This window comes from Corvus moneduloides, chromosome 2, assembly GCF_009650955.1.
Source record: "Corvus moneduloides isolate bCorMon1 chromosome 2, bCorMon1.pri, whole genome shotgun sequence".
Lineage (NCBI taxonomy): Eukaryota > Metazoa > Chordata > Aves > Passeriformes > Corvidae > Corvus > Corvus moneduloides.
Window position 1 is genome coordinate 41,685,216 of NC_045477.1, and position 22,392 is coordinate 41,707,607.

Consider the following 22,392-nt stretch of genomic DNA (forward strand, 5'->3'; position numbering starts at 1 on the left):
ACTCCTCATCGCTTGTGGAGCTTTGTATGAAAAGAAACATATTCAGTCTAGTATTATGGAAAAGTTGCAGTTTGGGGCAGATCCCTTATCAAACCTGCATTTTCATGGATTCTCGTTCAATTTATAACTCAAGCACCCTTGCAGAGAATGAAAACCACCCTGTGTCATAGGGAAATTCAGAAACAGTACTGTTGTTCAGATAAATCTAGTTCCTTTTTTGATACTTCAGAATTTATACATAATTTAAGATTAAATTTGTTGAACTATGCTGCTGTCTCAAACTGTTCCCAAACTATGTAATTTTCTTTTGCAATTTAACACAAGTAAATTTTGTCTTGATGGAAACACTCATGGGGATATGACCCCAAGTCATGAAAACACCAGGCTCAATATTGATTTAGTCTAAGCTCTCATTAATGAAAAAATGTTATCAGCAAAGCTACATTTCTGATAAATCTGAGAGTTTGGTTTTTATGCCTGTATTTCAGAATTTTCATCAAGAAGTCAAAGAAATAGATGATTCAGAAAGCCTGACGAGCCTTGACAGCCTTGAGGCTGGAGAACAAAATGGAAATTGCACAATACCAAATGAATCATCTTTTACTACACAGTGTGACTGTGTCCTGTATGATCCAGAAAAATGCCAGACTAGGAATAGTGGTTTACTTCACACAGATCAAAGTACCTCTAAAAATGCACATCTAAATAATTGTCTGAGAAATGTAGATTTGCAACACTACCACAACATACCTATTCATGATTTTTTAGCTAAACATAATGTCCTAACTCCTGGTGAACATGTAAACACTTCAGAAGAGGAATCATCTGCTTCTCACACATTGGGAAAAAAGCCTGCAGAATTCTCTACCTCTGGTACACAAAAGAGCTCTGTAAGTAATGCATTTAGTTTTCTCCAAAATATAAAAGACAGAAGCCAGCCATCTTCTGGAACAGCTAGCACATCAGCCACTGGTCAGCCTGTTTTCAATCCTAGCAGAGCCTGGGACAGCCCTGATTCTATTCCAGGAGAAAGAGTTCAGGATCTGATGCAAGATCAGAGTTTTAAAATGACCCCACAGGAGAGAACTAAATCTATGCAAGCATCCAGTCAACCTATTGCAACATCTGTAATCTTATTTCCTAATCAGGGATGTTCCACTGGCATTCCTGGCACAGCTGATACATTACCAAAGGACAAAAACATCCGTACAGGCTTTTTAAAAAATACCTCAGGAAAAATTACTGAAACAAAAGAAATAAATATTAAATGTATGAATGATATTATTTCAGAAGCATCTTTATTTCAGGACATACCAAATGCCTCAGTTCTGTTGGAAGCTAAGCAACAGAATAAAAATGAAGAAGGAAAGGGAAATGTAATTGAAACTATGTCTCTGTTGTCTGATACAGAGTTCAAGTCTGACACTCCTGCACTGGACAAAATCCTGAAAAATAATATTCTTGAAAGAAAAAGAGCAAAGTTATTCAGAAGTATCTTAAAGAAGGATTCTAAATATGAACCCAGTCATTTCAAAGCTGTGGTTACAGATCATGTGATCAGTTTTGGAACTCAACTCATGTCATCTATCAGAGACAGTTTAGAACTTGCAAAAACAAAAAAGAAAAGTGCAGAAAATGAAAAATACAATAGGAAGCTAAGATGGTGTGATCAAATTGACCAGATAATAATAGAAAATAATGAAAAATGCTATGAAAAAAGCATCAGTGAAATATCTTCTTCACCACTGCAATGTGTTCAAACTGCAAATAATGCTCCTAAGAATAATTTAAATATTGTTGCTCAGCCTTCAAGCCCCATGTTCATAAAAAATCATCAGAAAAATCCTCATATATCAAAACCAAATGTTAATACTGAAAAATCAAATAAAGAATACCCATCTCAGAATATATTTACGTCTACTGGATGCTTTTCTGCTAAAAAACCTTGGATGGTATCAAAAGATGAAGCAAATAAACCCCTGATATGTAGCAATAATTCTAAAATTAAAGAAGGTAGTCAACTCAAAAATAAGACAAAAATAATTAGAAGAGCAACATCTGTAAGAGTGCAGTCACGTTTTATGCCCAAGAAGAGAAGAGGGACTGTGATCCAACTGCAGTCAGCCGCTGAAGCCAACAAAACTCAAAAAGCTCCAGGGAAATTGCTCGCACCTCACCCACCTTCCACACCTCTGCCAGGAAACAGAAGTGTTGAAAACACAGCCAGCCCTGGGTGTCAGTCACTGCCGCCTCCAAGCCTGCAAGCTACCACTGCTAGCAGCAGTGATTTCAATGACAGGCGTGTTGTGCTAGCAAATCAGCTTTTAAATAGGAACAGTGCAGAAAACAGTGAGAATACTGCTGGCTGTGCTGGCTTGGCCACTGCCATCTCTACACCCGACTGCAGCACAGCCAAATACAAACCTTGGGCAAAAAATTCTTATTCTGTAAATAATGTTCAGGCAAGTGCCTGGCAAGATCATTCAGTAACCTGCACTGAGAGAAGACTTGTTAACACAGAAAATGGATTACATCTCCATCATATCCCAGCAGCTGGAAAAACAAGCACCTTCTGTCACAGAGCACATTCTGCCCGAGCTCCGAAAGACTCTACTACTGGTAAGAGTCATGTTTCTGGGTCTGGGGTGGGGGGATGTTCAGACAAAAGTCTTCTTCAAATACATTACAAATTTGTTTTCTGTTAAAGCATCCAACCTTTCATCCATTCACACAACACAGCCAGTTTTAACAAGCTTTCACCATTTGTCATTGTCATTTCTATTCTAGTGGTGCCCAGAGGCCTCCCAAACGTTGATCCTCATTTCTAATAGCTCTCTGCAATATTAAATGAAAAGGAAGTATTTTCCCTGAGATTATATTCATGACTAATGAGCAGATGTGACAGGTGGTCTAAATAATGATATAGGAGGAAGTGACTAAGTTTATACAAGCAAGTTTTACAAGGTAACTGAGAGTCATAGCTTGCTGTTCAACAGTCACTGCCACATGAGAGTGAAAGAAGTGTAGTTCTACTGTGTTTTTAAAATTCTGACACTATAAATGCCTACAATTATTGAGACTTAGTCCCAATAATACTATTAAAATATGAGCAAAAATTAGAGGTAAGTTAAAATTAAAGATCTGCCAGGCAAACTTTGCTCTGCTGCAAAGTATGTCTGATTTATAAAGAATTTTAAGAAATTTGAGGAACAATCCTTCATTTTATTAAAAATTAACCTTAGGAACAATATGAGGCACAGATGGGTTGGTAAGATATAGGAAAGATGGATATGAAATTTTTGAGAGAATAATCTCCTGGGTTTTATATTTCAATTTACATTTCATGCTTTTTGATTTGCCTTGTTTGTCCTGTGCAGCCTAGCTATATTCTGTGCCTTGGGCACTGATGACATCGTTGTACTTGTAATTTCTATGTGGTATGCTGGTTTGCTTTCTACTGAGGGCTGCAGCTGGAGCTCCTGAAGCTGTAGTCCCTGCTTCAGGTACAAGCAGTACTCCAAACTGCTTCACATACTGGGACCACTCCAAGGATTGATCATGCAACTCAGAGATAATTTCTAGCAAAATAATGAATGCCCGTAACTTTAAACCCCCTACATTTCTAGTTTTATCTACAGTAATACATAGTTTTAACTGTGAAGTGATTGGAACAACTGTTGTGTAAGAGTGGATGCAGGCAGGTGAATATTCTTGGCCTAAAGCAGGGGTGGGAAAAGAAAAATATTATCTGCTTGTCTGTTCCAGTTCAAAGTCAAACAGATGAGTTTAAGATCTGTGTGACTTAACCTATTTAATTTTACATTGGAAATGAATGAAGACTTGCATTACCACGCCTTGCCTCCAGCAGAAATTCTTGCCTCTTGATGTCCTTATCTGCACATCAGATCAATGAATCAGGAAATGTCCTGGGTCCAAGTTGTGCACTACTAACAGTGTCTTCACCGCAGCTTTAAATGCTACATCCCCAGCGTCACACACCTGCAGCCCTTTTAGAGAGGAGCTGAGTAACTGCCTTTTGAAATTTATGTGGGTTGCCCTCTCTCAGTATCTGCTTAGATTTTGTATTTTGAAAGGCTGCTTTATTTTAAATCCTCTAGATAACTCTTACTGACTTGCTGTTATTTGTTCAGTTGCCTGCAATTGCACGTAGACACCGTATTCTTTGAAGTGCTTGCTGTGAGACTGAATACTGCATTGCTCTCTAGTAAAATACCTGCAGAATTCCATGAGGTCTGTGAAGACACTGTAGAAAATGTGACCTGTTGCAATGCTTGGCCAAATGTACAGAAAGTGAGAACCAGATGAAGAAATACAATTGTTGTCCATGAGGATCTTAATTTAGTTTGGCTTCCAGGCTTCAAGTTGTATGTCTTCTGCCTGACACATATTATACTGTAGCTGGATATTAGAATTTTTAACACCTTTTTTGTTCAGTCAATAAAGGCTTTAAAAATGTGCTTAACCTTTAGCCTGTGACAAATATGGGGCTAATTAACATGCTTATAGTTAAACAACAGTAGACTGCTCAGTATCTCATTCCCTTAAAGATACTATTGGTTATTAATATTTTGTCTTTTATGTCTCAAAGGAATCTTTTCCTTGGCATTGATATAGTATGTCTTGCAAACTAATTAAATTAAGTATTGATGCATACAAATAGAGCAATTTTGAATTCTATTTTTTCAGAAAAGTATTATGTTATTACTAATGTAACAAGGGGGTTCTTCTTTTCTCTTTTTCTTTCTTTTTTGTAATTTTCTCTCATATTCAGTACAACATGATCACATTTCCTCTCCTTTTCAGGTGCTATTCAGCACCATGTATCATGTTACAATAATTTGCATATAACTAAATGGCAACCTTTCAAAGCTAATGTGTCCCGTGATACTATTGATGGCAGCAGCCAGATGACTAGTTTCAAATAAGTTTCTAGGATCAGTTGTTTTCTTTTTCTATGAATGGTAAGAATTCTGCTAAAATGTCACTGTAATAACCACAAAAGAAATAAAATTCTCTTAGAATCAGTAAAGCATCTCTTGGTGAAATTATGACGTGTACATTAAACTGCACATATAAATATTTATTATGTAAATAAATAGGTAATTTGTCTTCCTAAGTTTAAATCAAGTAACTCCATTTACAAATCTAGTAACTGTGTTTACAAATAAGAATATAGTATCTTCTTGGTATGTAGATTCTTGAGTTGCACATGAAAATGCTAATTTGCGTCTCCAGTTTTCATGCATGAAATTTTAATCAAGAACAGAATTTTAATTTTGCAACTTGACACTTCAGTTTTGAAAATGTGTTGCTACACCAGACAGAACTGAGATAAATTTGAGGTACAATGTCTAGATTAGACCTCTCTGGCTGAGGGAAAATGCTACACAGCAGTACTGCCTTTTAAAAGTAACACAGAGATATATGAATTAGTAAGATTAACTACAAAATCCAAAGCTATAGAAAAAAGGTTTAAACTCATGACTTTTAAATCTCACAACATCTGTGAGGCCACATCTGGAATACTGTGTTCAGTTCTGGGCTCCTCAGTACAAGATAGACATGGACATACTGGAGAGACTCTAGTGAAGAGTCACAAAGATGGTAAAGGGACTGGAGCATCTCTCCTGTGAAGAAAGGCTGAGAGAGCTTGGAGAAGAGCCTGGAGAAAAGGCCATGGGGAAACTTACTGATGTCTATAAATACCTAGAAGAGAGCTGCAAAGAGGACAGAACCAGGTTCTCTTCAGTGGTGCCCACCGAAAGTACCTGAGCAATGGGTACAAACTGAAACACAGGAGTTTCCCTCTGAACATCAGAAAACTTTTTTTTTATTGTGAGAGTGACTGAGCACTGGCATAAATTGCCCAGAGACTTTCTTGAGTCTCCCCTCCTTGGAGTCACTCAAAAGCCATCAGAGCATGGGCAATGAGCTCTATGTGGCCCTGCTTGAGTGGGGGCACTGGACCAGACAACTTCAGAAGGTCCCTTTCCACATCTACCATTCTGTGATTCTGTGAAGCAAAAAAACTTTGTGAACTACTACATGTTTTCTGCACACTACTATGTAACCTTAATGAAAGTTGAATCTATTAACATACAGATACAGCAATTTATGAAGGGTGATGTACTGCATTGGACAGTTAGATTTTCAGGTTATTCTCTAAGTGCAATTTATTTTCTAAAACATTACTTACTTGATATTTTTTGTATCACAACTCACCTTTCATTCTCCTTTTTACTTGGTAAGACCAACCTTGTATCTTTGTACAGACCATCTTTATTATCTGGGACTCAACATGTGGCTTCACTTAACCTGCTTATGTCCACATCCAGTACAATTTAAGGAGATCAGATGTAAACATCTAAATGTGGACAGAGACATTTACTCACCATTATTAGTTTTGCTACTACTATATTTATCATGTTTACGCATTTTTGGTTTACTTTTGTCTCATGTCATTTAAGGTGTTGTTCCTGTTACAAGACAAAATCAGGTTTTTGACAACTGTGAAAATGAACACCAGGCTTTTTCAGAATGCAGAAGACAAAGTGTCGTCTCTAAAAGATGGACGCCTGCTCATCATGCACAGGTTAATATAAAATACTACAAAAATAAAAAGCTTATTTATCTTAAAAATGGAAAGAGTTTCAGGAATATCAAAGATTTGGTGTTGTCACGTGATTTTGAATCAATGTGCTTAGTCAGCTTGCTGTCGCTGCTAATGAAAAGAATAAAACCAACTAGAATACCTCACTGTATTAGTGTACAGTAATATTTTTTCACTTGAAACCATTTGGTAATATGAAATAATAAACAAAACATGTTCAGAAAGTAGTATAGTTACCTTAAATTATACTTAAAATACTCCTACAATATTTTTTATAGAATTCATTAGGTGCTATCCAGCTGAGTCCCATTCAATCTGCATTTGATCCAGTGCAAAAGATGAAAAGCATCTATAAATCTGAGGAAGGTATAGTAGCACAACTCACTTCAGTTCTTTATTATACATAAAGTGGGATGACAGAATATATCCACTGTGTAACATGATTTGTGTCTTTTGGCATCAGTGATTCTAAGAAAGAAAGTGTAATTCTCTAGAGCAATTTTTTTCCTGTAAATATAAGATATAGCATCATGTAGCATGATATTAATGGGTTTATAAATATACTACAACATATATTCAATTTTCATTCCATTCCCGTTTGATTTTAACCGTGCAGTAGCTGTATGTGTCACATATAACTGTATGATATGGACAGGTATTGCTTGCTATGATTACATACTTCCAAACTCATTAGGACTTGCTCTGGTGCCAATTGTAAGATGTATTAGTGTTCTTAATTATTTCATTTTCTAACGTATCATGTTTCTTGATTTTGCCACCTTTTTCTTCTTTTAATGTCAGTTTTATGTGTTTCACATACCTATGGTCATGAAAACAAGCAGCTTATTTAAATGTAATGAGCCCTTCTCATTTGAAGTTCCCCCTGTAATCTCTTCAGTTTCAGAAAGCATTGCCCAGTTTCTAGTGGCAGAAAAACTAGCAAGTACGCCAATTTCAGAGGGCGATATCCTGGCAGCCATGGACCATATGGAGCCAGCCAGCCAGCCCTCACTGCTCAACAGGGCTCCATGTCCAGGCAAGAGTGCTCTCTCAGTAGAAGAACAGAAGATTTTCCAGTCTCTGGATTGTCTGAATCAAAAGCTACAAAGTAAGTTGGATAATAAATAGGATGCTACATCAATTGGTTAAATAACTTTATATGTTAAAAAACAGGAATCCTGTAATAGAAACGTTTTCTGTTGTTGTTGTTGTTGTTGTTGTTGTTATTGTTGCTGTTGTTATTTACTAAATGTAGCAAACAGTGTACCAAAATCATGAAACCCTTCTTTAAGTCAATGAAATTAATTTAAAATAATGGTGACTTTGTCTTGGTAAAAAATAACTCTAAATATGGTGGGAGGACACCTTCAGAAACTGGCTCAGCCCAACTGTAGATGTTGTTTGTAAGAGATGTTTGTCAAAATTGTTCTTTCAAGGTGCATGAGGTGCATCAGTCTCACTTGGAAATCTGTTCCAAAGTTTATCCATCTTAATTTGTTTTTGCAATTCTTTTTGCAAATTATTGCCTTCTATATTATATGTCATATAGTTTTGCAAATGTAGCCCTTTATAATGAATGGCTTTTCATCTTCTTACTTCTAATAGTTTAGAATGTTCCTCCTCTCCATGAATTCTGAAAGGTCAGAAATAATGAGTTCTGACATTGCTGCAAATAAATCTAAATGTTTAAGTGAATATTACTTGTGCAACCATTTTAAAAATGTCAGACTTAGGTAAGTGTTCTCTAACTTGTTCTTCCTCTGTGCCAGGTGGATTTCTTACCTGCTTTATACTGGTTTTCTTTATATGAACTCTCCAATCACAGCTCCCATTTTGCTGAAGAATGCGGGGAAAAAGTCTCTACTTGTTCTTGATAATTTTTTCCTCAGTGATTAATTAGCTAACACTTTCATTAGTCATCCTATGATAACTAATACACTTCCAGAACAAATTTACTTCCCTTGCTACTTTATGTTTTACTTTGACCTATGTGATCATTCCATTAAAAATTCACATTAGTTTGGCATAGTTTCAGTATTTTGTGTGCTCCATCCTGTACTTGAAATCAGTGGGAACCTTATGACTTAGTCTCTTCACTGGTCTGCTTGGCTTTTTATATGATTGGAATAACTGCTTGCCATTTGTGCTGTACATGGAATTGCCAGCTCTCCTGAATTTTACATTTTCTTTGGACTTTTTTCCATATAAAATTTTAGACGCCAATTACTTGAGTTTATTAGAGTCTGCTTTCTTGAAGTCCATTGATTTCATTTTACTATTCCACTACTATTCCTTCTGGACTGCACCATTTCATGGTCAGGTTACCCAAGTTTATCCCCTTATTGACTAGAATCAAACTAAACCAGGGCTTATTAAACTTCTGGACACTATCTGTACCTTTCTACATTACATGGTGAATAGTCTGATTTTGAGGAAAAAGGCTTCAGTTTCCTATAAACTGCAACAGCAGAATAAAAGATCTTTGTAATTGTTTAGAAACTTTCTGCAGCTGTAGCTTACAATTCTTGCTCTGTCAAATGGTGTTTCAGAATTTCATTTTATCATAACCTGTGGTTATTGCTTCCACATAAATGGAAATGAAAAATTCCATTTTTTGCCAGAGAGGTGTTTTAGGTTTAGATGTGCTCAGGTTGAAAAGTAGATATGAAAAGAGAAATATGAGCATATAAAACTAAATTTCTGTATAAGTAACAGAGAAATGACAAAGAAATAGAGGGAAAGATAAATTCAGCAAAAGAACTGGGAGCAAGAACGCTGAAGTTTTCAAAGTGTGAAAAAGAAAACTGTAAGAAAAGTACATAAGAATATGAAAGAAACAATGAAAGAATCATAGGAGTTAACAGATTGCAGATGAAGTAACTGTGAAAGTTAGTGTAATACATACATATACATATGGATCTCAGAAATTTAATTAGCTTGCCTAATTATTTGGGGATTAAAATTGGTAATAGGAAACTGGGAAATTTTACAAGTAGACACATGTAAGTACTTGTAAGTAAGTAGGTGTTGTAGGTACTGACATGTCATACAAGTACATTGCCTTTCTAAAGCGTGACCTTTTTGCACCCCTTCTTTTGGCTTTGTTTCCACATGTTATCAAATTAAGTGACTAAAACTGTGTCATTTTATATTGGTCTTTTTAATGAACAGCAGTCAGTCACTAGCCAATCTACATTTGGAATACTTGTTGTCGGCTTAGAGTAGCTGGCATTCTTTTCTCTAGCTATAGATTTCTTTATTGATACCAAATTTTTTGTTCCTATACTATCTAGATGCAAATTTTAAAAATAGAGATACGGCCTATACTTCAGCAGCTGTTCATAAGGAAAGTAAAACCAGTGCTTAAATTACATATTCACAATCTTCAGAAAGTTTTGAGTTGAATATTTGACTGTGAATAATATTTTTTTCAAGTATTTTGTTTATATAATATTCATTATATACTTTCATGCTTTTTTCAGATGTACAAGAAGCCATTACCAGAAATCCATTTGCTTCACATGTTTTGCAGATAAGCAGCCCTTAGTAAGTATTTAATTTAAATGTGTTCAGCTTTAATTTCTACAAACTAACCTTATGGCTTATTTTATTGTAAAAATATAATTGAAAATACTGATATCAATCTGTTCATCTGGCTTGCCATATTTTCTGTTTATGTATGTCTCGGTTTTGAAAGACAGGTGTCTGCTAAGGAAGGCAGAGGCCCCCCTTGAAGTGGCAGATATAACCCCTTTTCCCTCCAAGTTATTATATTTTGAAATCAAGAGCCTTTAGGCGAAGATGTGGGAAATAGGAATAACAGTTCTTTACTATATATATATATGTATATAACCAGTCAAACAAAACAACAACAACTATGGCAGTAACAGCAATCACAAACCCAGTGCCAGCCTTCTCGGCTGTCGGGCCCTTTCCCCTCGGGTGCAGTTCCGCTCGCAGCCGGCAGGGGCGCTGGCGGCTCCCGGTGAGCAGGGCAGGTGCGATGGTTCCCCCGCGGCTGCAGGGGGCGCTCCGGAGCGAGCTCGGGAAACCCGCGGCTCTGGTGCCCTGGGATCCCGGGAGGGATGGAACAAAGGCTTCACAAACCCCTGGGCAGCCGATCCCGGGCTCTCAGGAACAGCAGGCTGAAACAGCAGGCTAGAACGGCAGGCTGGAACGGCAGGGACGGATGCAAATCCCGGGTGGCAGGCGAGATGTATCCAGATGGGAGAACCCCACGGAGGCCCAGGCAGGCAGGGCGAGCAGGGCTACAGCGTAGCGAAAAGCTCGAAGCAGCAGCGGGGCAGGGCAGCCACAGCCCGGTCTCCAGCAGGGCAGGGACAGCGGCTTTTGGGGTCCCGGCGTTGCTTCCAGCAGGAAGAAAGAACGGCCAAAAAGAAAGAAGCAGCAGCTCCTTTCTCTGCAGCTTCTCTCTCCGGACACTCAGAGCGAACTGACCCCACACCCAGGTGTAGACAAAGGAGTAGCCAGGCCCGCCCCACTCCCCTTTTTGTCTTTCTTAAGTACAGCTATTTGTCCCCTAGCAACATGCATATGGGAGAAAATTCCTTTAACAGGAAAAAAAAACTAAGACTAAACTAAAACCCCAACATTATCCACCCCGAATTTTTTCCCATACTAACATGTTACATGAAACTTAACTTTTTTAACCATATAAATCTATGCATTACCCAAATTATATACAAATATACATGCTGATACTGATACAAGTACAGAGCCATGGGTAGTTCACCCTAAAACAAGGTCCCCTTGAGGTAAGCATCGGGTCTCTCCATCCTTTTGCATCACCCACCAGGTGCAACCTGGTCCCTGAGCAAAAACAACCCCACGGATGGGTTTGTCTTTGCTCAAGGCAGACTTTACCCAAACAGTTTTTCCAAGCATACCTCTCATGTGCACCACTGGAACCTTATCCCCGTCTGTTGTTTGTAGGGGTTCAGATTGGGCAGGGCCTGCTCGGCTGGTGGAACCTCGAGTGTTAACTAACCAGGTGGCTCTTGCTAAATGCATCTCCCAGCTTTTGAAAGTCCCCCCACCCAGTGCCTTCAAGGTGGTTTTAAGCAGTCCATTACACCGCTCAACCTTCCCAGCTGCTGGTGCATGGTAAGGGATGTGGTACACCCACTCTATGCCATGTTCTCTAGCCCAGGTGTTTATAAGGCTGTTCTTGAAATGAGTCCCATTGTCAGACTTGATTCTCTCAGGGGTGCCATGCCTCCAAAGGACTTGCTTTTCCAGGCCCAGGATGGTGTTCCGGGCAGTAGCGTGAGGCACAGGGTAGGTCTCCAGCCATCCAGTGGTGGCTTCTACCATTGTGAGCACATAGCGCTTGCCTTGGCGGGTTTGAGGCAGTGTGATGTAATCAATCTGCCAGGCCTCCCCATACTTGTATTTGGACCATCGCCCACCATACCACAGAGGCTTCACCCGCTTGGCCTGCTTGATCGCAGCTCATGTCTCACAGTCATGGATAACCTGGGAGATACTGTCCGTGGTTAGATCCACCCCTCGGTCTCGTGCCCACTTATAGGTGGCATCTCTGCCCTGATGACCTGAGGCATCATGGGCCCATCGAGCTAGGAACAGTTCTCCTTTATGTTGCCAATCCAAGTCCATCTGGAACACCTCTATTTTCGCAGCTTGATCTACCTGTTTGTTGTTACGATGTTCTTCATTAGCCCGGCTCTTGGGGATGTGAGCATCTACATGACGGACCTTCACGGATAGCTTCTCTACCCGAGTGGCAATGTCTTTCCACTCTTCAGCAGCCCAGATTGGTTTTCCTCTGCGCTGCCAGTTTGCCTTATTCCACCTTTCCAGCCAACCCCACAGAGCATTGGCTACCATCCATGAATCAGTGTAGAGGTAGAGCTTTGGCCACTTCTCTCTTTCAGCTATGTCCAGAGCTAATTGGACAGCTTTGAGCTCAGCAAATTGGCTCGATCCATCTTCTCCTTCAGTAGCCTGTGCAACTTGTCGTGTGGGGCTCCATACAGCGGCTTTCCATTTCCGGCTAGCGCCTACAATTCGGCAGGAACCATCAGTGAAGAGGGCGTATTGTCTTTCACTCTCTGGTAGCTCGTTATATGGTGGGGCTTCTTCGGCACGTGTCACCTGCTCCTCTTCTTCTTCAGAAGATAACCCAAAAGTCTCACCTTCCGGCCAGTTTGTAATTATTTCCAAGATCCCAGGGCGACTTGGGTTTCCAATTCGGGCGCGCTGCATGATGAGGGCGATCCATTTGCTCCAAGTAGCGTCGGTGGCGTGATGCGTGGAGGGAACCTTTCCTCTGAACATCCACCCCAGCACTGGTAGTCGGGGTGCCAGGAGGAGTTGTGCCTCTGTGCCGATTACTTCTGAGGCAGCCTGGACTCCTTCATAAGCTGCCAGGATTTCCTTCTCTGTGGGAGTGTAGTTGGCTTCAGATCCTCTGTAGCTTCGGCTCCAGAATCCCAGTGGTCGGCCCCGAGTCTCACCAGGCACCTTCTGCCAGAGGCTCCAGGACAGACCATTGTTCCCGGCTGCAGAGTAGAGCACGTTCTTCACCTCTGGTCCTGTCCTGACTGGGCCAAGGGCTACGGCGTGAGCAATTTCCTGTTTGATCTGAGTGAAGGCTTGCTGCTGTTCAGGGCCCCAGTGGAAATCATTCTTCTTGCGGGTAACCAGGTAGAGAGGACTCACGATCTGGCTGTACTCGGGAATGTGCATCCTCCAGAAACCTATAGCGCCTAGGAAAGCTTGTGTTTCCTTCTTGTTGGTCGGTGGAGGCATTGCTGTGATCTTATTGATGACCTCAGTGGGAATCTGACGTCGTCCATCTTGCCACTTTACTCCCAGGAACTGGATCTCTCGGGCAGGTCCCTTGACCTTGCTCTTCTTGATGGCAAAACCAGCTTGCAGGAGAATTTGAATTATTCTCTCTCCTTTCTCAAACACTTCGGTTGCGGTGTTCCCCCACACAATGATGTCATCAATGTACTGCAGATGTTCTGGAGCCTCACTCTTTTCTAGTGCAGTCTGGATCAGTCCATGACAGATGGTGGGACTGTGCTTCCACCCCTGGGGCAGTCGGTTCCAGGTGTACTGCACGCCCCTCCAGGTGAAGGCAAACTGAGGCCTGCACTCTGCTGCCAGAGGAATGGAGAAGAATGCATTGGCAATGTCAATAGTGGCGTACCACTTTGCTGCTTTGGACTCCAGCTCGTACTGGAGCTCCAACATGTCTGGCACGGCAGCGCTCAACGGTGGAGTCACTTCATTCAGGGCACGATAGTCCACAGTCAATCTCCATTCCCCGTCAGACTTGCGCACAGGCCAGATGGGGCTGTTGAAGGGTGAGTGGGTCTTGCTGACCACCCCTTGACTCTCCAGCTCGCGGATCATCTTGTGGATGGGGATCACAGCATCTCGATTTGTCCGATACTGCCGGCGGTGCACTGTCGAGGTGGCAATTGGCACTCGTTGCTCTTCCACTTTCAGGAGCCCAGCTGCAGAAGGATTCTCAGATAGTCCAGGCAGGGTGTTCAATTGCCTAATGCCCTCTGCCTCCACAGCAGCAATCCCAAATGCCCACCTGAGTCCTTTTGGGTCTTTGTAATAGCCATTCCGGAGGAAGTCTATGCCCAGAATACACAGGGCCTCTGGGCCGGTCACAATCGGATGCTTTTGCCACTCCTTCCCAGTCAGGCTCACCTCAGCTTCCAAAAGGGTCAACTGCTGTGATCCCCCGGTCACCCCAGCGATGGATACAGGTTCTGCCCCCACATGTCCCGATGGCATTAAAGTACACTGTGCCCCAGTATCAACCAATGCATCATATTTTTGTGGCTCTGATGTGCCAGGCCATCGGATCCACACCGTCCAGAAAACTCAGTTCTCCCGTGCCTCTTCCTGGCTAGAGGCAGGGCCCCTCTAGCCCTGGTTATCATTCTTTCCCTGGGCGTACATGCTCGAGGTACCTTCAAGGGGATCCGACATATCATCCTCCCTTCTGTAATGCCTGGCAGCTCGGTCACGGGAGGCTGAGGCTACCTTCACCTTAGCGGAACCCCCTCGGTTAGTGCCTCCCTCCTTGAGTTCATGCACCCGCGCTGCCAGGGCAGAGGTGGGTTTCCCATCCCACCTTCTCATGTCTTCCCCATGCTCACACAGGAAAAACCACAGCTCAGCTCGTGGGGTGTACCCTCTCTCTCTAGCAGGGAGACGACGGGCTCTGACTTGGGGGCCTGTGACTCGCACTGGTGCCACACTGACCCTCCTCATCTCCTCCCTCATCTCCTCCCTCATCTCCTTCATCTCCTCTTTGAGGTCCTGGACCACAGCAGAGACATGAGCTTTTAGCGGGCCATTGATCATGCTGTCATAATGCCTGAGCCTGTTGGCAACAGAGCCCACTGTTTCTCGGGTATTGTCAGCATCAATCATTGCAATGAAGGTGGTGTATTGTGATGGCCCTAGCCTTGCCAGGTTCCACATCATCTGTCCTGTGCACCTGACCTTATCGGGGTCATTATCATGCTGTCCATCCTTCCCAAAGAGTACCTCTAATATTGCCACCTCTCTTAGCTGTTGGATCCCTTGCTCGAGTGTCTTCCACTGCATTCTATGATGATACTCCTGCATTCTTTCTTTGTGAATGAACCTTTCTCTCACACTCATTAAGAGCCGTTCCCAAAGAGAGAGAGGCCCTGGCTCCCTCACAAATATCTGGTCCACACCTGGGTCCTGGGTCAACGATCCCAGATACCTTGCCTCACCACTATCCAGTTGCACACTTGTGCCCATAAGGTCCCAAACCCGAAGCAGCCAGGTGGTATAAGGCTCACGCCCCCTTCGCACAATGTCGTTTCGCATAGCACGGAGACTGTCGTGCGACAGGGACTCAGTGATGACTTCTGGCTCTGGCTCTCCTGCTGGTTGTGAGGGTCCTGGTTGCCCATCATCATTAACTGGTCGTACTGATTCGGTCTTATACTTCCTCCTTTGCACAGGGGCGACTGCTGCTGGCTGTGGTTGTCCTTGTGGTTCAGCTGAAGCCTGGACGGTTGTAACATCCGTGGGTTCCACTGCTGCACCATCAGACTCACCCTCTTTGGGGCAGGGAGAGGGTTTTTCACTAGCTGAGGAGGTGTATTCCCTTAGCAATTGGCATATCTCCTGGCGCACCTGGCCCATCTCCTGGCACATCTCCTTGCGCACCTGACCCATCTCCTGGCATATCCCCTGGCGCACCTGACCCATCTCTTGGCACATCTCCTGCATCCCTTTTGCCAGTACCCCCACCCAGTTTGGGTAGTCCATTTCTGAGGTGGACTGTTGGGCAGTATCAGTCTGTGGGGCGGGATCTCTAGTGTCTGGGGCTGTGGCAGGCTCTGGCTCTGGGGTAGGATCTCTAGTGTCTGGGGCCGTATCAGGTTCTGGGGCAGGATCAGGCTCTGGGGTAGGAACTCTACTCTCTGGGGCCATGTCAGGTTCTGGGGCAGGATCTCTAGTCTCTGGGGCTGGTGTCCGGGTAGATATCCAAGCCAATCTCAACTTATCCTTGAATGCTAAATAGAGTAGGCCTATCAGCAGCAGATGGTTAGTATTCAGAGGGAATTTAAACCCTTCGAAAATTGATGGGGTGGGCCCAAAGAACTGGTTGAGGGGTTGGGAGAAAACTTCCCCTGGTGTCATTTCCTCACAGAAGGTACCATTGTTAACATAACCCCAGAAACATGTGCTCAGTGTGTGATAGCTGTTTATCCATGTGCCCACATTCCGGAGGAAGTTAAAAACCCATGAATTCCTCACCTTCTCGACCCATAACTCAAGCTGGATAACAGCAATGGTAGCCTTAGTCAGAGGACCCATATTCAAGTAAGGAGCTGCAAAGGGGAAGAATATAGCCGCGGCTACATGCCACCCAAACCAGGGTAAACTAGACCACATAGTGCTGCCTAACAAGGTTCCAATATCCAGCACACAAAATAAAGTTATCGAGGAACTGTTATTCCTTTTTCACCTCTATCTCTTAATGCCCTCAGGCCCCACGTTGGGCGCCAAGATCTGTCTCGGTTTTGAAAGACAGGTGTCTGCTAAGGAAGGCAGAGGCCCCCCTTGAAGTGGCAGATATAACCCCTTTTCCCTCCAAGTTATTATATTTTGAAATCAAGAGCCTTTAGGCGAAGATGTGGGAAATAGGAATAACAGTTCTTTACTATATATATATATGTATATAACCAGTCAAACAAAACAACAACAACTATGGCAGTAACAGCAATCACAAACCCAGTGCCAGCCTTCTCGGCTGTCGGGCCCTTTCCCCTCGGGTGCAGTTCTGCTCGCAGCCGGCAGGGGCGCTGGCGGCTCCCGGTGAGCAGGGCAGGTGCGATGGTTCCCCCGCGGCTGCAGGGGGCGCTCCGGAGCGAGCTCGGGAAACCCGCGGCTCTGGTGCCCTGGGATCCCGGGAAGGATGGGACAAAGGCTTCACAAACCCCTGGGCAGCTGATCCCGGGCTCTCAGGAACAGCAGGCTGAAACGGCAGGCTAGAACGGCAGGCTGGAACGGCAGGGACGGACGCAAATCCCGGGTGGCAGGCGAGATGTATCCAGATGGGAGAACCCCACGGAGGCCCAGGCAGGCAGGGCGAGCAGGGCTACAGCGTAGCGAAAAGCTCGAAGCAGCAGCGGGGCAGGGCAGCCACAGCCCGGTCTCCAGCAGGGCAGGGACAGCGGCTTTTGGGGTCCCGGCGTTGCTTCCAGCAGGAAGAAAGAACGGCCAAAAAGAAAGAAGCAGCAGCTCCTTTCTCTGCAGCTTCTCTCTCCGGACACTCAGAACGAACTGACCCCACACCCAGGTGTAGACAAAGGAGTAGCCAGGCCCGCCCCACTCCCCTTTTTGTCTTTCTTAAGTACAGCTATTTGTCCCCTAGCAACATGCATATGGGAGAAAATTCCTTTAACAGGAAAAAAAACTAAGACTAAACTAAAACCCCAACAATGTAAAAAAAGCCCTAACAAACATGAACTTTATAGTGCTGTAAACAGATTTAACAGATTATATCAGACTGCCTCATCCTCTGGCTTCATTTTCATTTTGGTATCTGAAGACACTTGCCGAGTCCAGGAAGTTCTAAGAACTTTTAAGGAACAGTAATTTAGTAGGGTCCATTTGAAGTATATATAAGTCATAAATATTTTGTATTTCTTAATAACATAGAGAGAAAAGGGGTAATTATGCATGGCAGTGCATAAAATAATTGTTAATGCAATGAATTCTTACTTTGACCTGAAGATATATCATTTTCTGTAAGTGATAGGTATTACCTTTCTTCAATAGGTATTTGTATTTTGTTTTGTATATTCTAGACTTTGTCAGTTTGAAACAAAATATGATACCTGGCATGTAAAGAAATGAATAGGCAGATGAGCGTCTGAAGTACAAAATTTACATTACAAATGTTCAGTGTATGATGCAGGAGTTAGTATTTATAATTCTGTATCATCAGTCTTCTCCTGTACTATAAATTTACACTGAAGAAAAATTATAGACATGACCATTTACTCAGAAACATAGAATCATACAATTATTTTGGTTGAAAAGATCTATCAGATCATCAAGTCCGACCATTAACCCGGGACTGCCCAGTCCATCCCTAACCCACATCTTTTAAGCGCCAAATCTACACATCTTTTGAATACCTCCAGGAATGAGGACTCTACCACTACCCCGTGGAGCATGTTTCAATGATTGACAACCTTTTCCATGAAGAAAATCATCCTAATATCCAATCTCCAAACCTCCCCTGACACAATTTGAGGCTGTTTCCTCTTGTCTTGTCGCTTGTTATTTGAGAGAAGAGACCAACCCCCACCTGGCTACACCCTCCTTCAGGCAGCTGTAGAGAGCAGTAAGGTCCCCCCTGAGCCTCCTTTTCTCCAGGCTAAACACCCCCAGCTCCCTCAGCTGCTCCTCACAGGACTTGTGCTCCAGACCCTTCCCCAGCTCCGGTGCCCTTCTCTGGACACGCTCCAGCCCCTCAATGTCTTTCTGGCAGTGAGGGGCCCAGAACTGAACACAGGATTGGAGGTGTGGCCTCAGCAGTGCCGAGTACAGGGGGACGGTCACTGCCCTGGTCCTGCTGGCCACACCACTGCTGATGCAGGCCAGGATGCCATTGGCCTTCTTGGCCACCTGGGCACAGCTGGATCATGTTCAGCTGCTGTTGACCAGCACCCACAGGTCCTTTTCCACCAGGCAGTTTTCCAGCCCCTGCCCCCAGCCTGTAGCACTGCCTGGGGTTGTTGTGACCCCAAGGGCAGGATCTGACCTCAGCCTTGTTGAACCTCTTACAATTGGCCTTGACCCATCGATCCAGCCTGTCCGGATTGCCCTGCAGAGCCGCCAGCAGATCAGCACTCCCACCCAGCTTGGTGTCAGCTGCAAAGTGACTGAGGGTATATTCATCCCCTCATCCAGATCATTGATAAAGAACTGGCCCTAGCACCAAGCCCTTGGGAAACCCACTTGTGACCAGGTGCCAGCTGGATATAACTCCAGTCACCACCAGTCTCTGGGCTCCGCCAGCTAGACAATTTACCCAGTGAGGAGTGCATCCATTCACACCATAAGCAGCCAGTTTTCTGGGAGACTGCTGTGGGAAACTGTGCCAAAGACTTTCTAAAGTCCAGGCAAACAGTAAGTACAGCCTTTCCTGTGTCCACTAAGTGCATCACCTGGTCATAGAAGGAGATCAGGTCGATCAAAGAGGACCTGCCTTTCCTAAACCCACTCTGGCTGGGCCTGACACCCTGGTGGTCCTGTACATGCTGTGTGATCACACCCAAGATGATCTGCTTCACATACTGCATATACTTTACTGGATAAGCTGTTACCAAAAATGTTAGAGGAAGTATTCTTTATTCATAAGGCTTTTGCAGCTTTCTGAATTTGAGACCAAAACACCCCAGGAAGCATCCCAGCTCCTAAATTCAAAATGATTGCCTGGTTTCACAGTGGAACTGTGAAAAGACCACGGTGCATCACTGCCTTTCTTCCTGTGAATCTGAGTAATAGGTATGACTCGGAACCTCAGCTTCCTTTCTTCCGCCTCCCATCTTATAAATTTAGTGTTTTGTGGCTAAACAGCTTGTAAATTTTTTATTTTTCTGCACAGTTACCTTTATTGGATCTAACTGTGTTTTAATAATGCATTTTTGAACTTGTTCTCTGGTCCTTCATGGTCTGTCCTACATTAAAAAAAAAAGAAACAAAGCTGTTCTCCTCACGAATGCATTTTCCTGGCTTTCAGTAGTCAGAATTCTTTCTTGGCTGACTGGTCTGTGACAAAGCTTTCTCCCACTAATTCATCTACAAGATTTTTGTTTCATGAATAAGATACAAACACTAGACATTTAAGACCCTTCTTTCACTACAAGTATATACTTACACATTAAAACAGGTGTCCAGCTATAGATATACATTTAAATCTCAGCCACTGTTTTGGAATTCTTCTTGATGATAAGAATGAACTGTCATACAAGTACCCAGATGCAGAAAAAGTACAGATGAATGAGATTTCATCAAATCTGCTAGGAGAAACAATGGGGTTTAAAATTTTTAATTTACCAAGAGAACAACCTGTTTCAACTCTCCTTGTTTCAGAGCACCCAAATAAAGTATGGATATTTACTCAGTAATTTCTGTGAAGGACATTGTACTCTGTAATACCAACCTCTAAATCCAGATGAAGGTATGCAGTTACTTGTACAGTGGACAACAGATCACATGGTACCATCAAATGATGTTTCTTGAATGTTACACATAATCACATTTCTGTTTATATACATGTACATCTCATTGTTTTCTATTTTATTATAGAGTATTCATCAGTGCATATCCTCCCCTTGGGTGAGCCCTGCAATAGCCTCACAGCAGTACCAGAGTACCTCCAGCTGGCAACCCGCTGCAGTTGTGCAGGAGACACTGGCATTATCTGCTACAGGATCTTGTGGCTTTATGTACTTTATATGCAGTGTGTATACTCTTTGACACTACAAAATTAGCAACAAAATTTAAAAGAAAGCAGAAATTCAAATAATGAATGTCAATTGACTGGTAAGCATTTTTAGGATAACTAAGTCTATTTTATTCTGCAATTTATTGTAAAATTAATTTTAAAAGACCTGTCTGAATTGTGATGCCAGTTCTGGATTAAAGCCCTTTTGTTAACCAGCATGATACCTAAATCTGTGAAGTTAGTTAATTGCTAAGAAACGGTGACTTTTTAACTTCTCCTTTTTCACTTCCTCTGCTGTTTCAGTACAAAGTAGATAAGCATTCATAGAATCATAAAATCACAGAATCATTTTGGTTGGAAGATCATTGAGTCCAATCTGACACTACTGTGTTTATCACTAAACCAAGTCCCCAAGTGCCATATCCGCATCTCTTTTTTTTTAAAACAAGCAGAATCAGTCAACAAATCTAGGCTGGTAATCAGCTGCAAGAAGCAATAAAAACAATATACGAAATCTCTCCATTTATAACTCCCTATTAGATGCCTGATTTTCTGTTCATATCTACACAGTAACAATTGTAGGATTTGTCTGGGGGGTTAAGCACTCCCGTACTTCCAACAGAGCTGTGCCTGAACCCCACACAGCATGACTGCTAGTCTTTGAAACAAAGTGTATGGAGGCTTAGGAGAGCTTTATTTTGGGAGTGGACTCAGTGCCATACCAGTGCAACCACGGGAACATGTCCCCCCCTTTAGAGACTGGTATTCTGTAAATCGAATGCATCTTTCCAAAAGAAGCTCTTAAGTGATTATTTTGCAAAAGTATTTTAAAAACTTTGTTGTTCCCCATCATACCAAGATCATCATATCGTCTTTAAAAAGTGCTGCCATTGCTTAGGAAGGAACCAGCCTGTAAGAAAAAGAGAAAAGGAAAGCATGTGCCCATCATAAAACTTGAGAGTTTATCAGGGTTTAGAAGTACCTGCTGGTGCATTGTGTCAGCTGAGACTAAGGTGAACTATATATAGCAAATAGCAGCTGAAATTTTACAAAGGAGGTTTAGGGAAAGATTGATTTTTTTCAAGAAAATATGCTGAAGAATGGAATAATAAATAATAAATAACCTTTCTCCTCTAGCTAGGCATTGCAACATCTTTGGAGGAAAAATCTGACAGGCTTAAAAGGGGCTGACTTCAGTCTGGAGCCTGTTAAGATAAACTGTATTTAAACATCAAAACTGCAGAAACTTGGTGTCTTATGACCACTGTTGCCATCTGTTCTGACTGTTCTGCCGGAAAAGGGAGACTCTAGCTGAAGTCCACGTCGCTAATGGATTTTGATGTGTGTCAGTACTTACTGGGTCTTTGGTGCTCAAATAAATGTAGAATTCCCTGAAAAAGGCATGAAACAAATGAACAAGGAGCATTTTGAGTTGGAAGTCAAAATTGGTTTGCACAGAAATACTGAGTCCTTACATCTCTGTTTGTAAGCAGTCCCCTGCGACATTCCAGTATGGTGAGGATTTCATATTTAAATAGTGGGGGAAGGTTTCCCCACAGAGATTAAGAGAGGGGAAAGCAAATAATCCAAATACCAGAGGCCATGGTAGTGGCTAGTCAGCAAGCCAGAGCACCAGCTTAACCAGGTTTCTACTGCAGTTAATCGGTTTAGGTGGTAAAAGTAAAGCTCATAAGTCAACTTCCTCAGTTACATGAAGACATTCTTTCAAAAACAGCTGCTT

The 22,392-nt window shown here is 42.6% G+C and overlaps 1 protein-coding gene across 3 annotated transcripts in view; it reads left to right on the forward strand.

Annotated features, from left to right (window-relative positions):
- Positions 1-21,177, forward strand: part of CEP126 (centrosomal protein 126) — a 45,637-nt gene extending 24,460 nt beyond the window's left edge. For 2 of the 3 annotated variants that reach the window (XM_032099236.1, XM_032099238.1), the window contains exons 6-11: positions 489-2,619; positions 6,489-6,613; positions 6,910-6,997; positions 7,530-7,739; positions 10,114-10,177; positions 20,513-21,177. In XM_032099236.1, the coding sequence (XP_031955127.1) occupies positions 489-2,619; positions 6,489-6,613; positions 6,910-6,997; positions 7,530-7,739; positions 10,114-10,177; position 20,513 (2,619 nt within the window). In that variant the 3' untranslated portion in view covers positions 20,514-21,177. Of the gene's footprint in view, positions 1-488; positions 2,620-6,488; positions 6,614-6,909; positions 6,998-7,529; positions 7,740-10,113; positions 10,178-20,512 lie in introns of those variants that run through there. The other variant, XM_032099239.1, reaches the window with a different exon arrangement.
- The last annotated feature ends 1,215 nt before the right edge of the window (positions 21,178-22,392 follow it).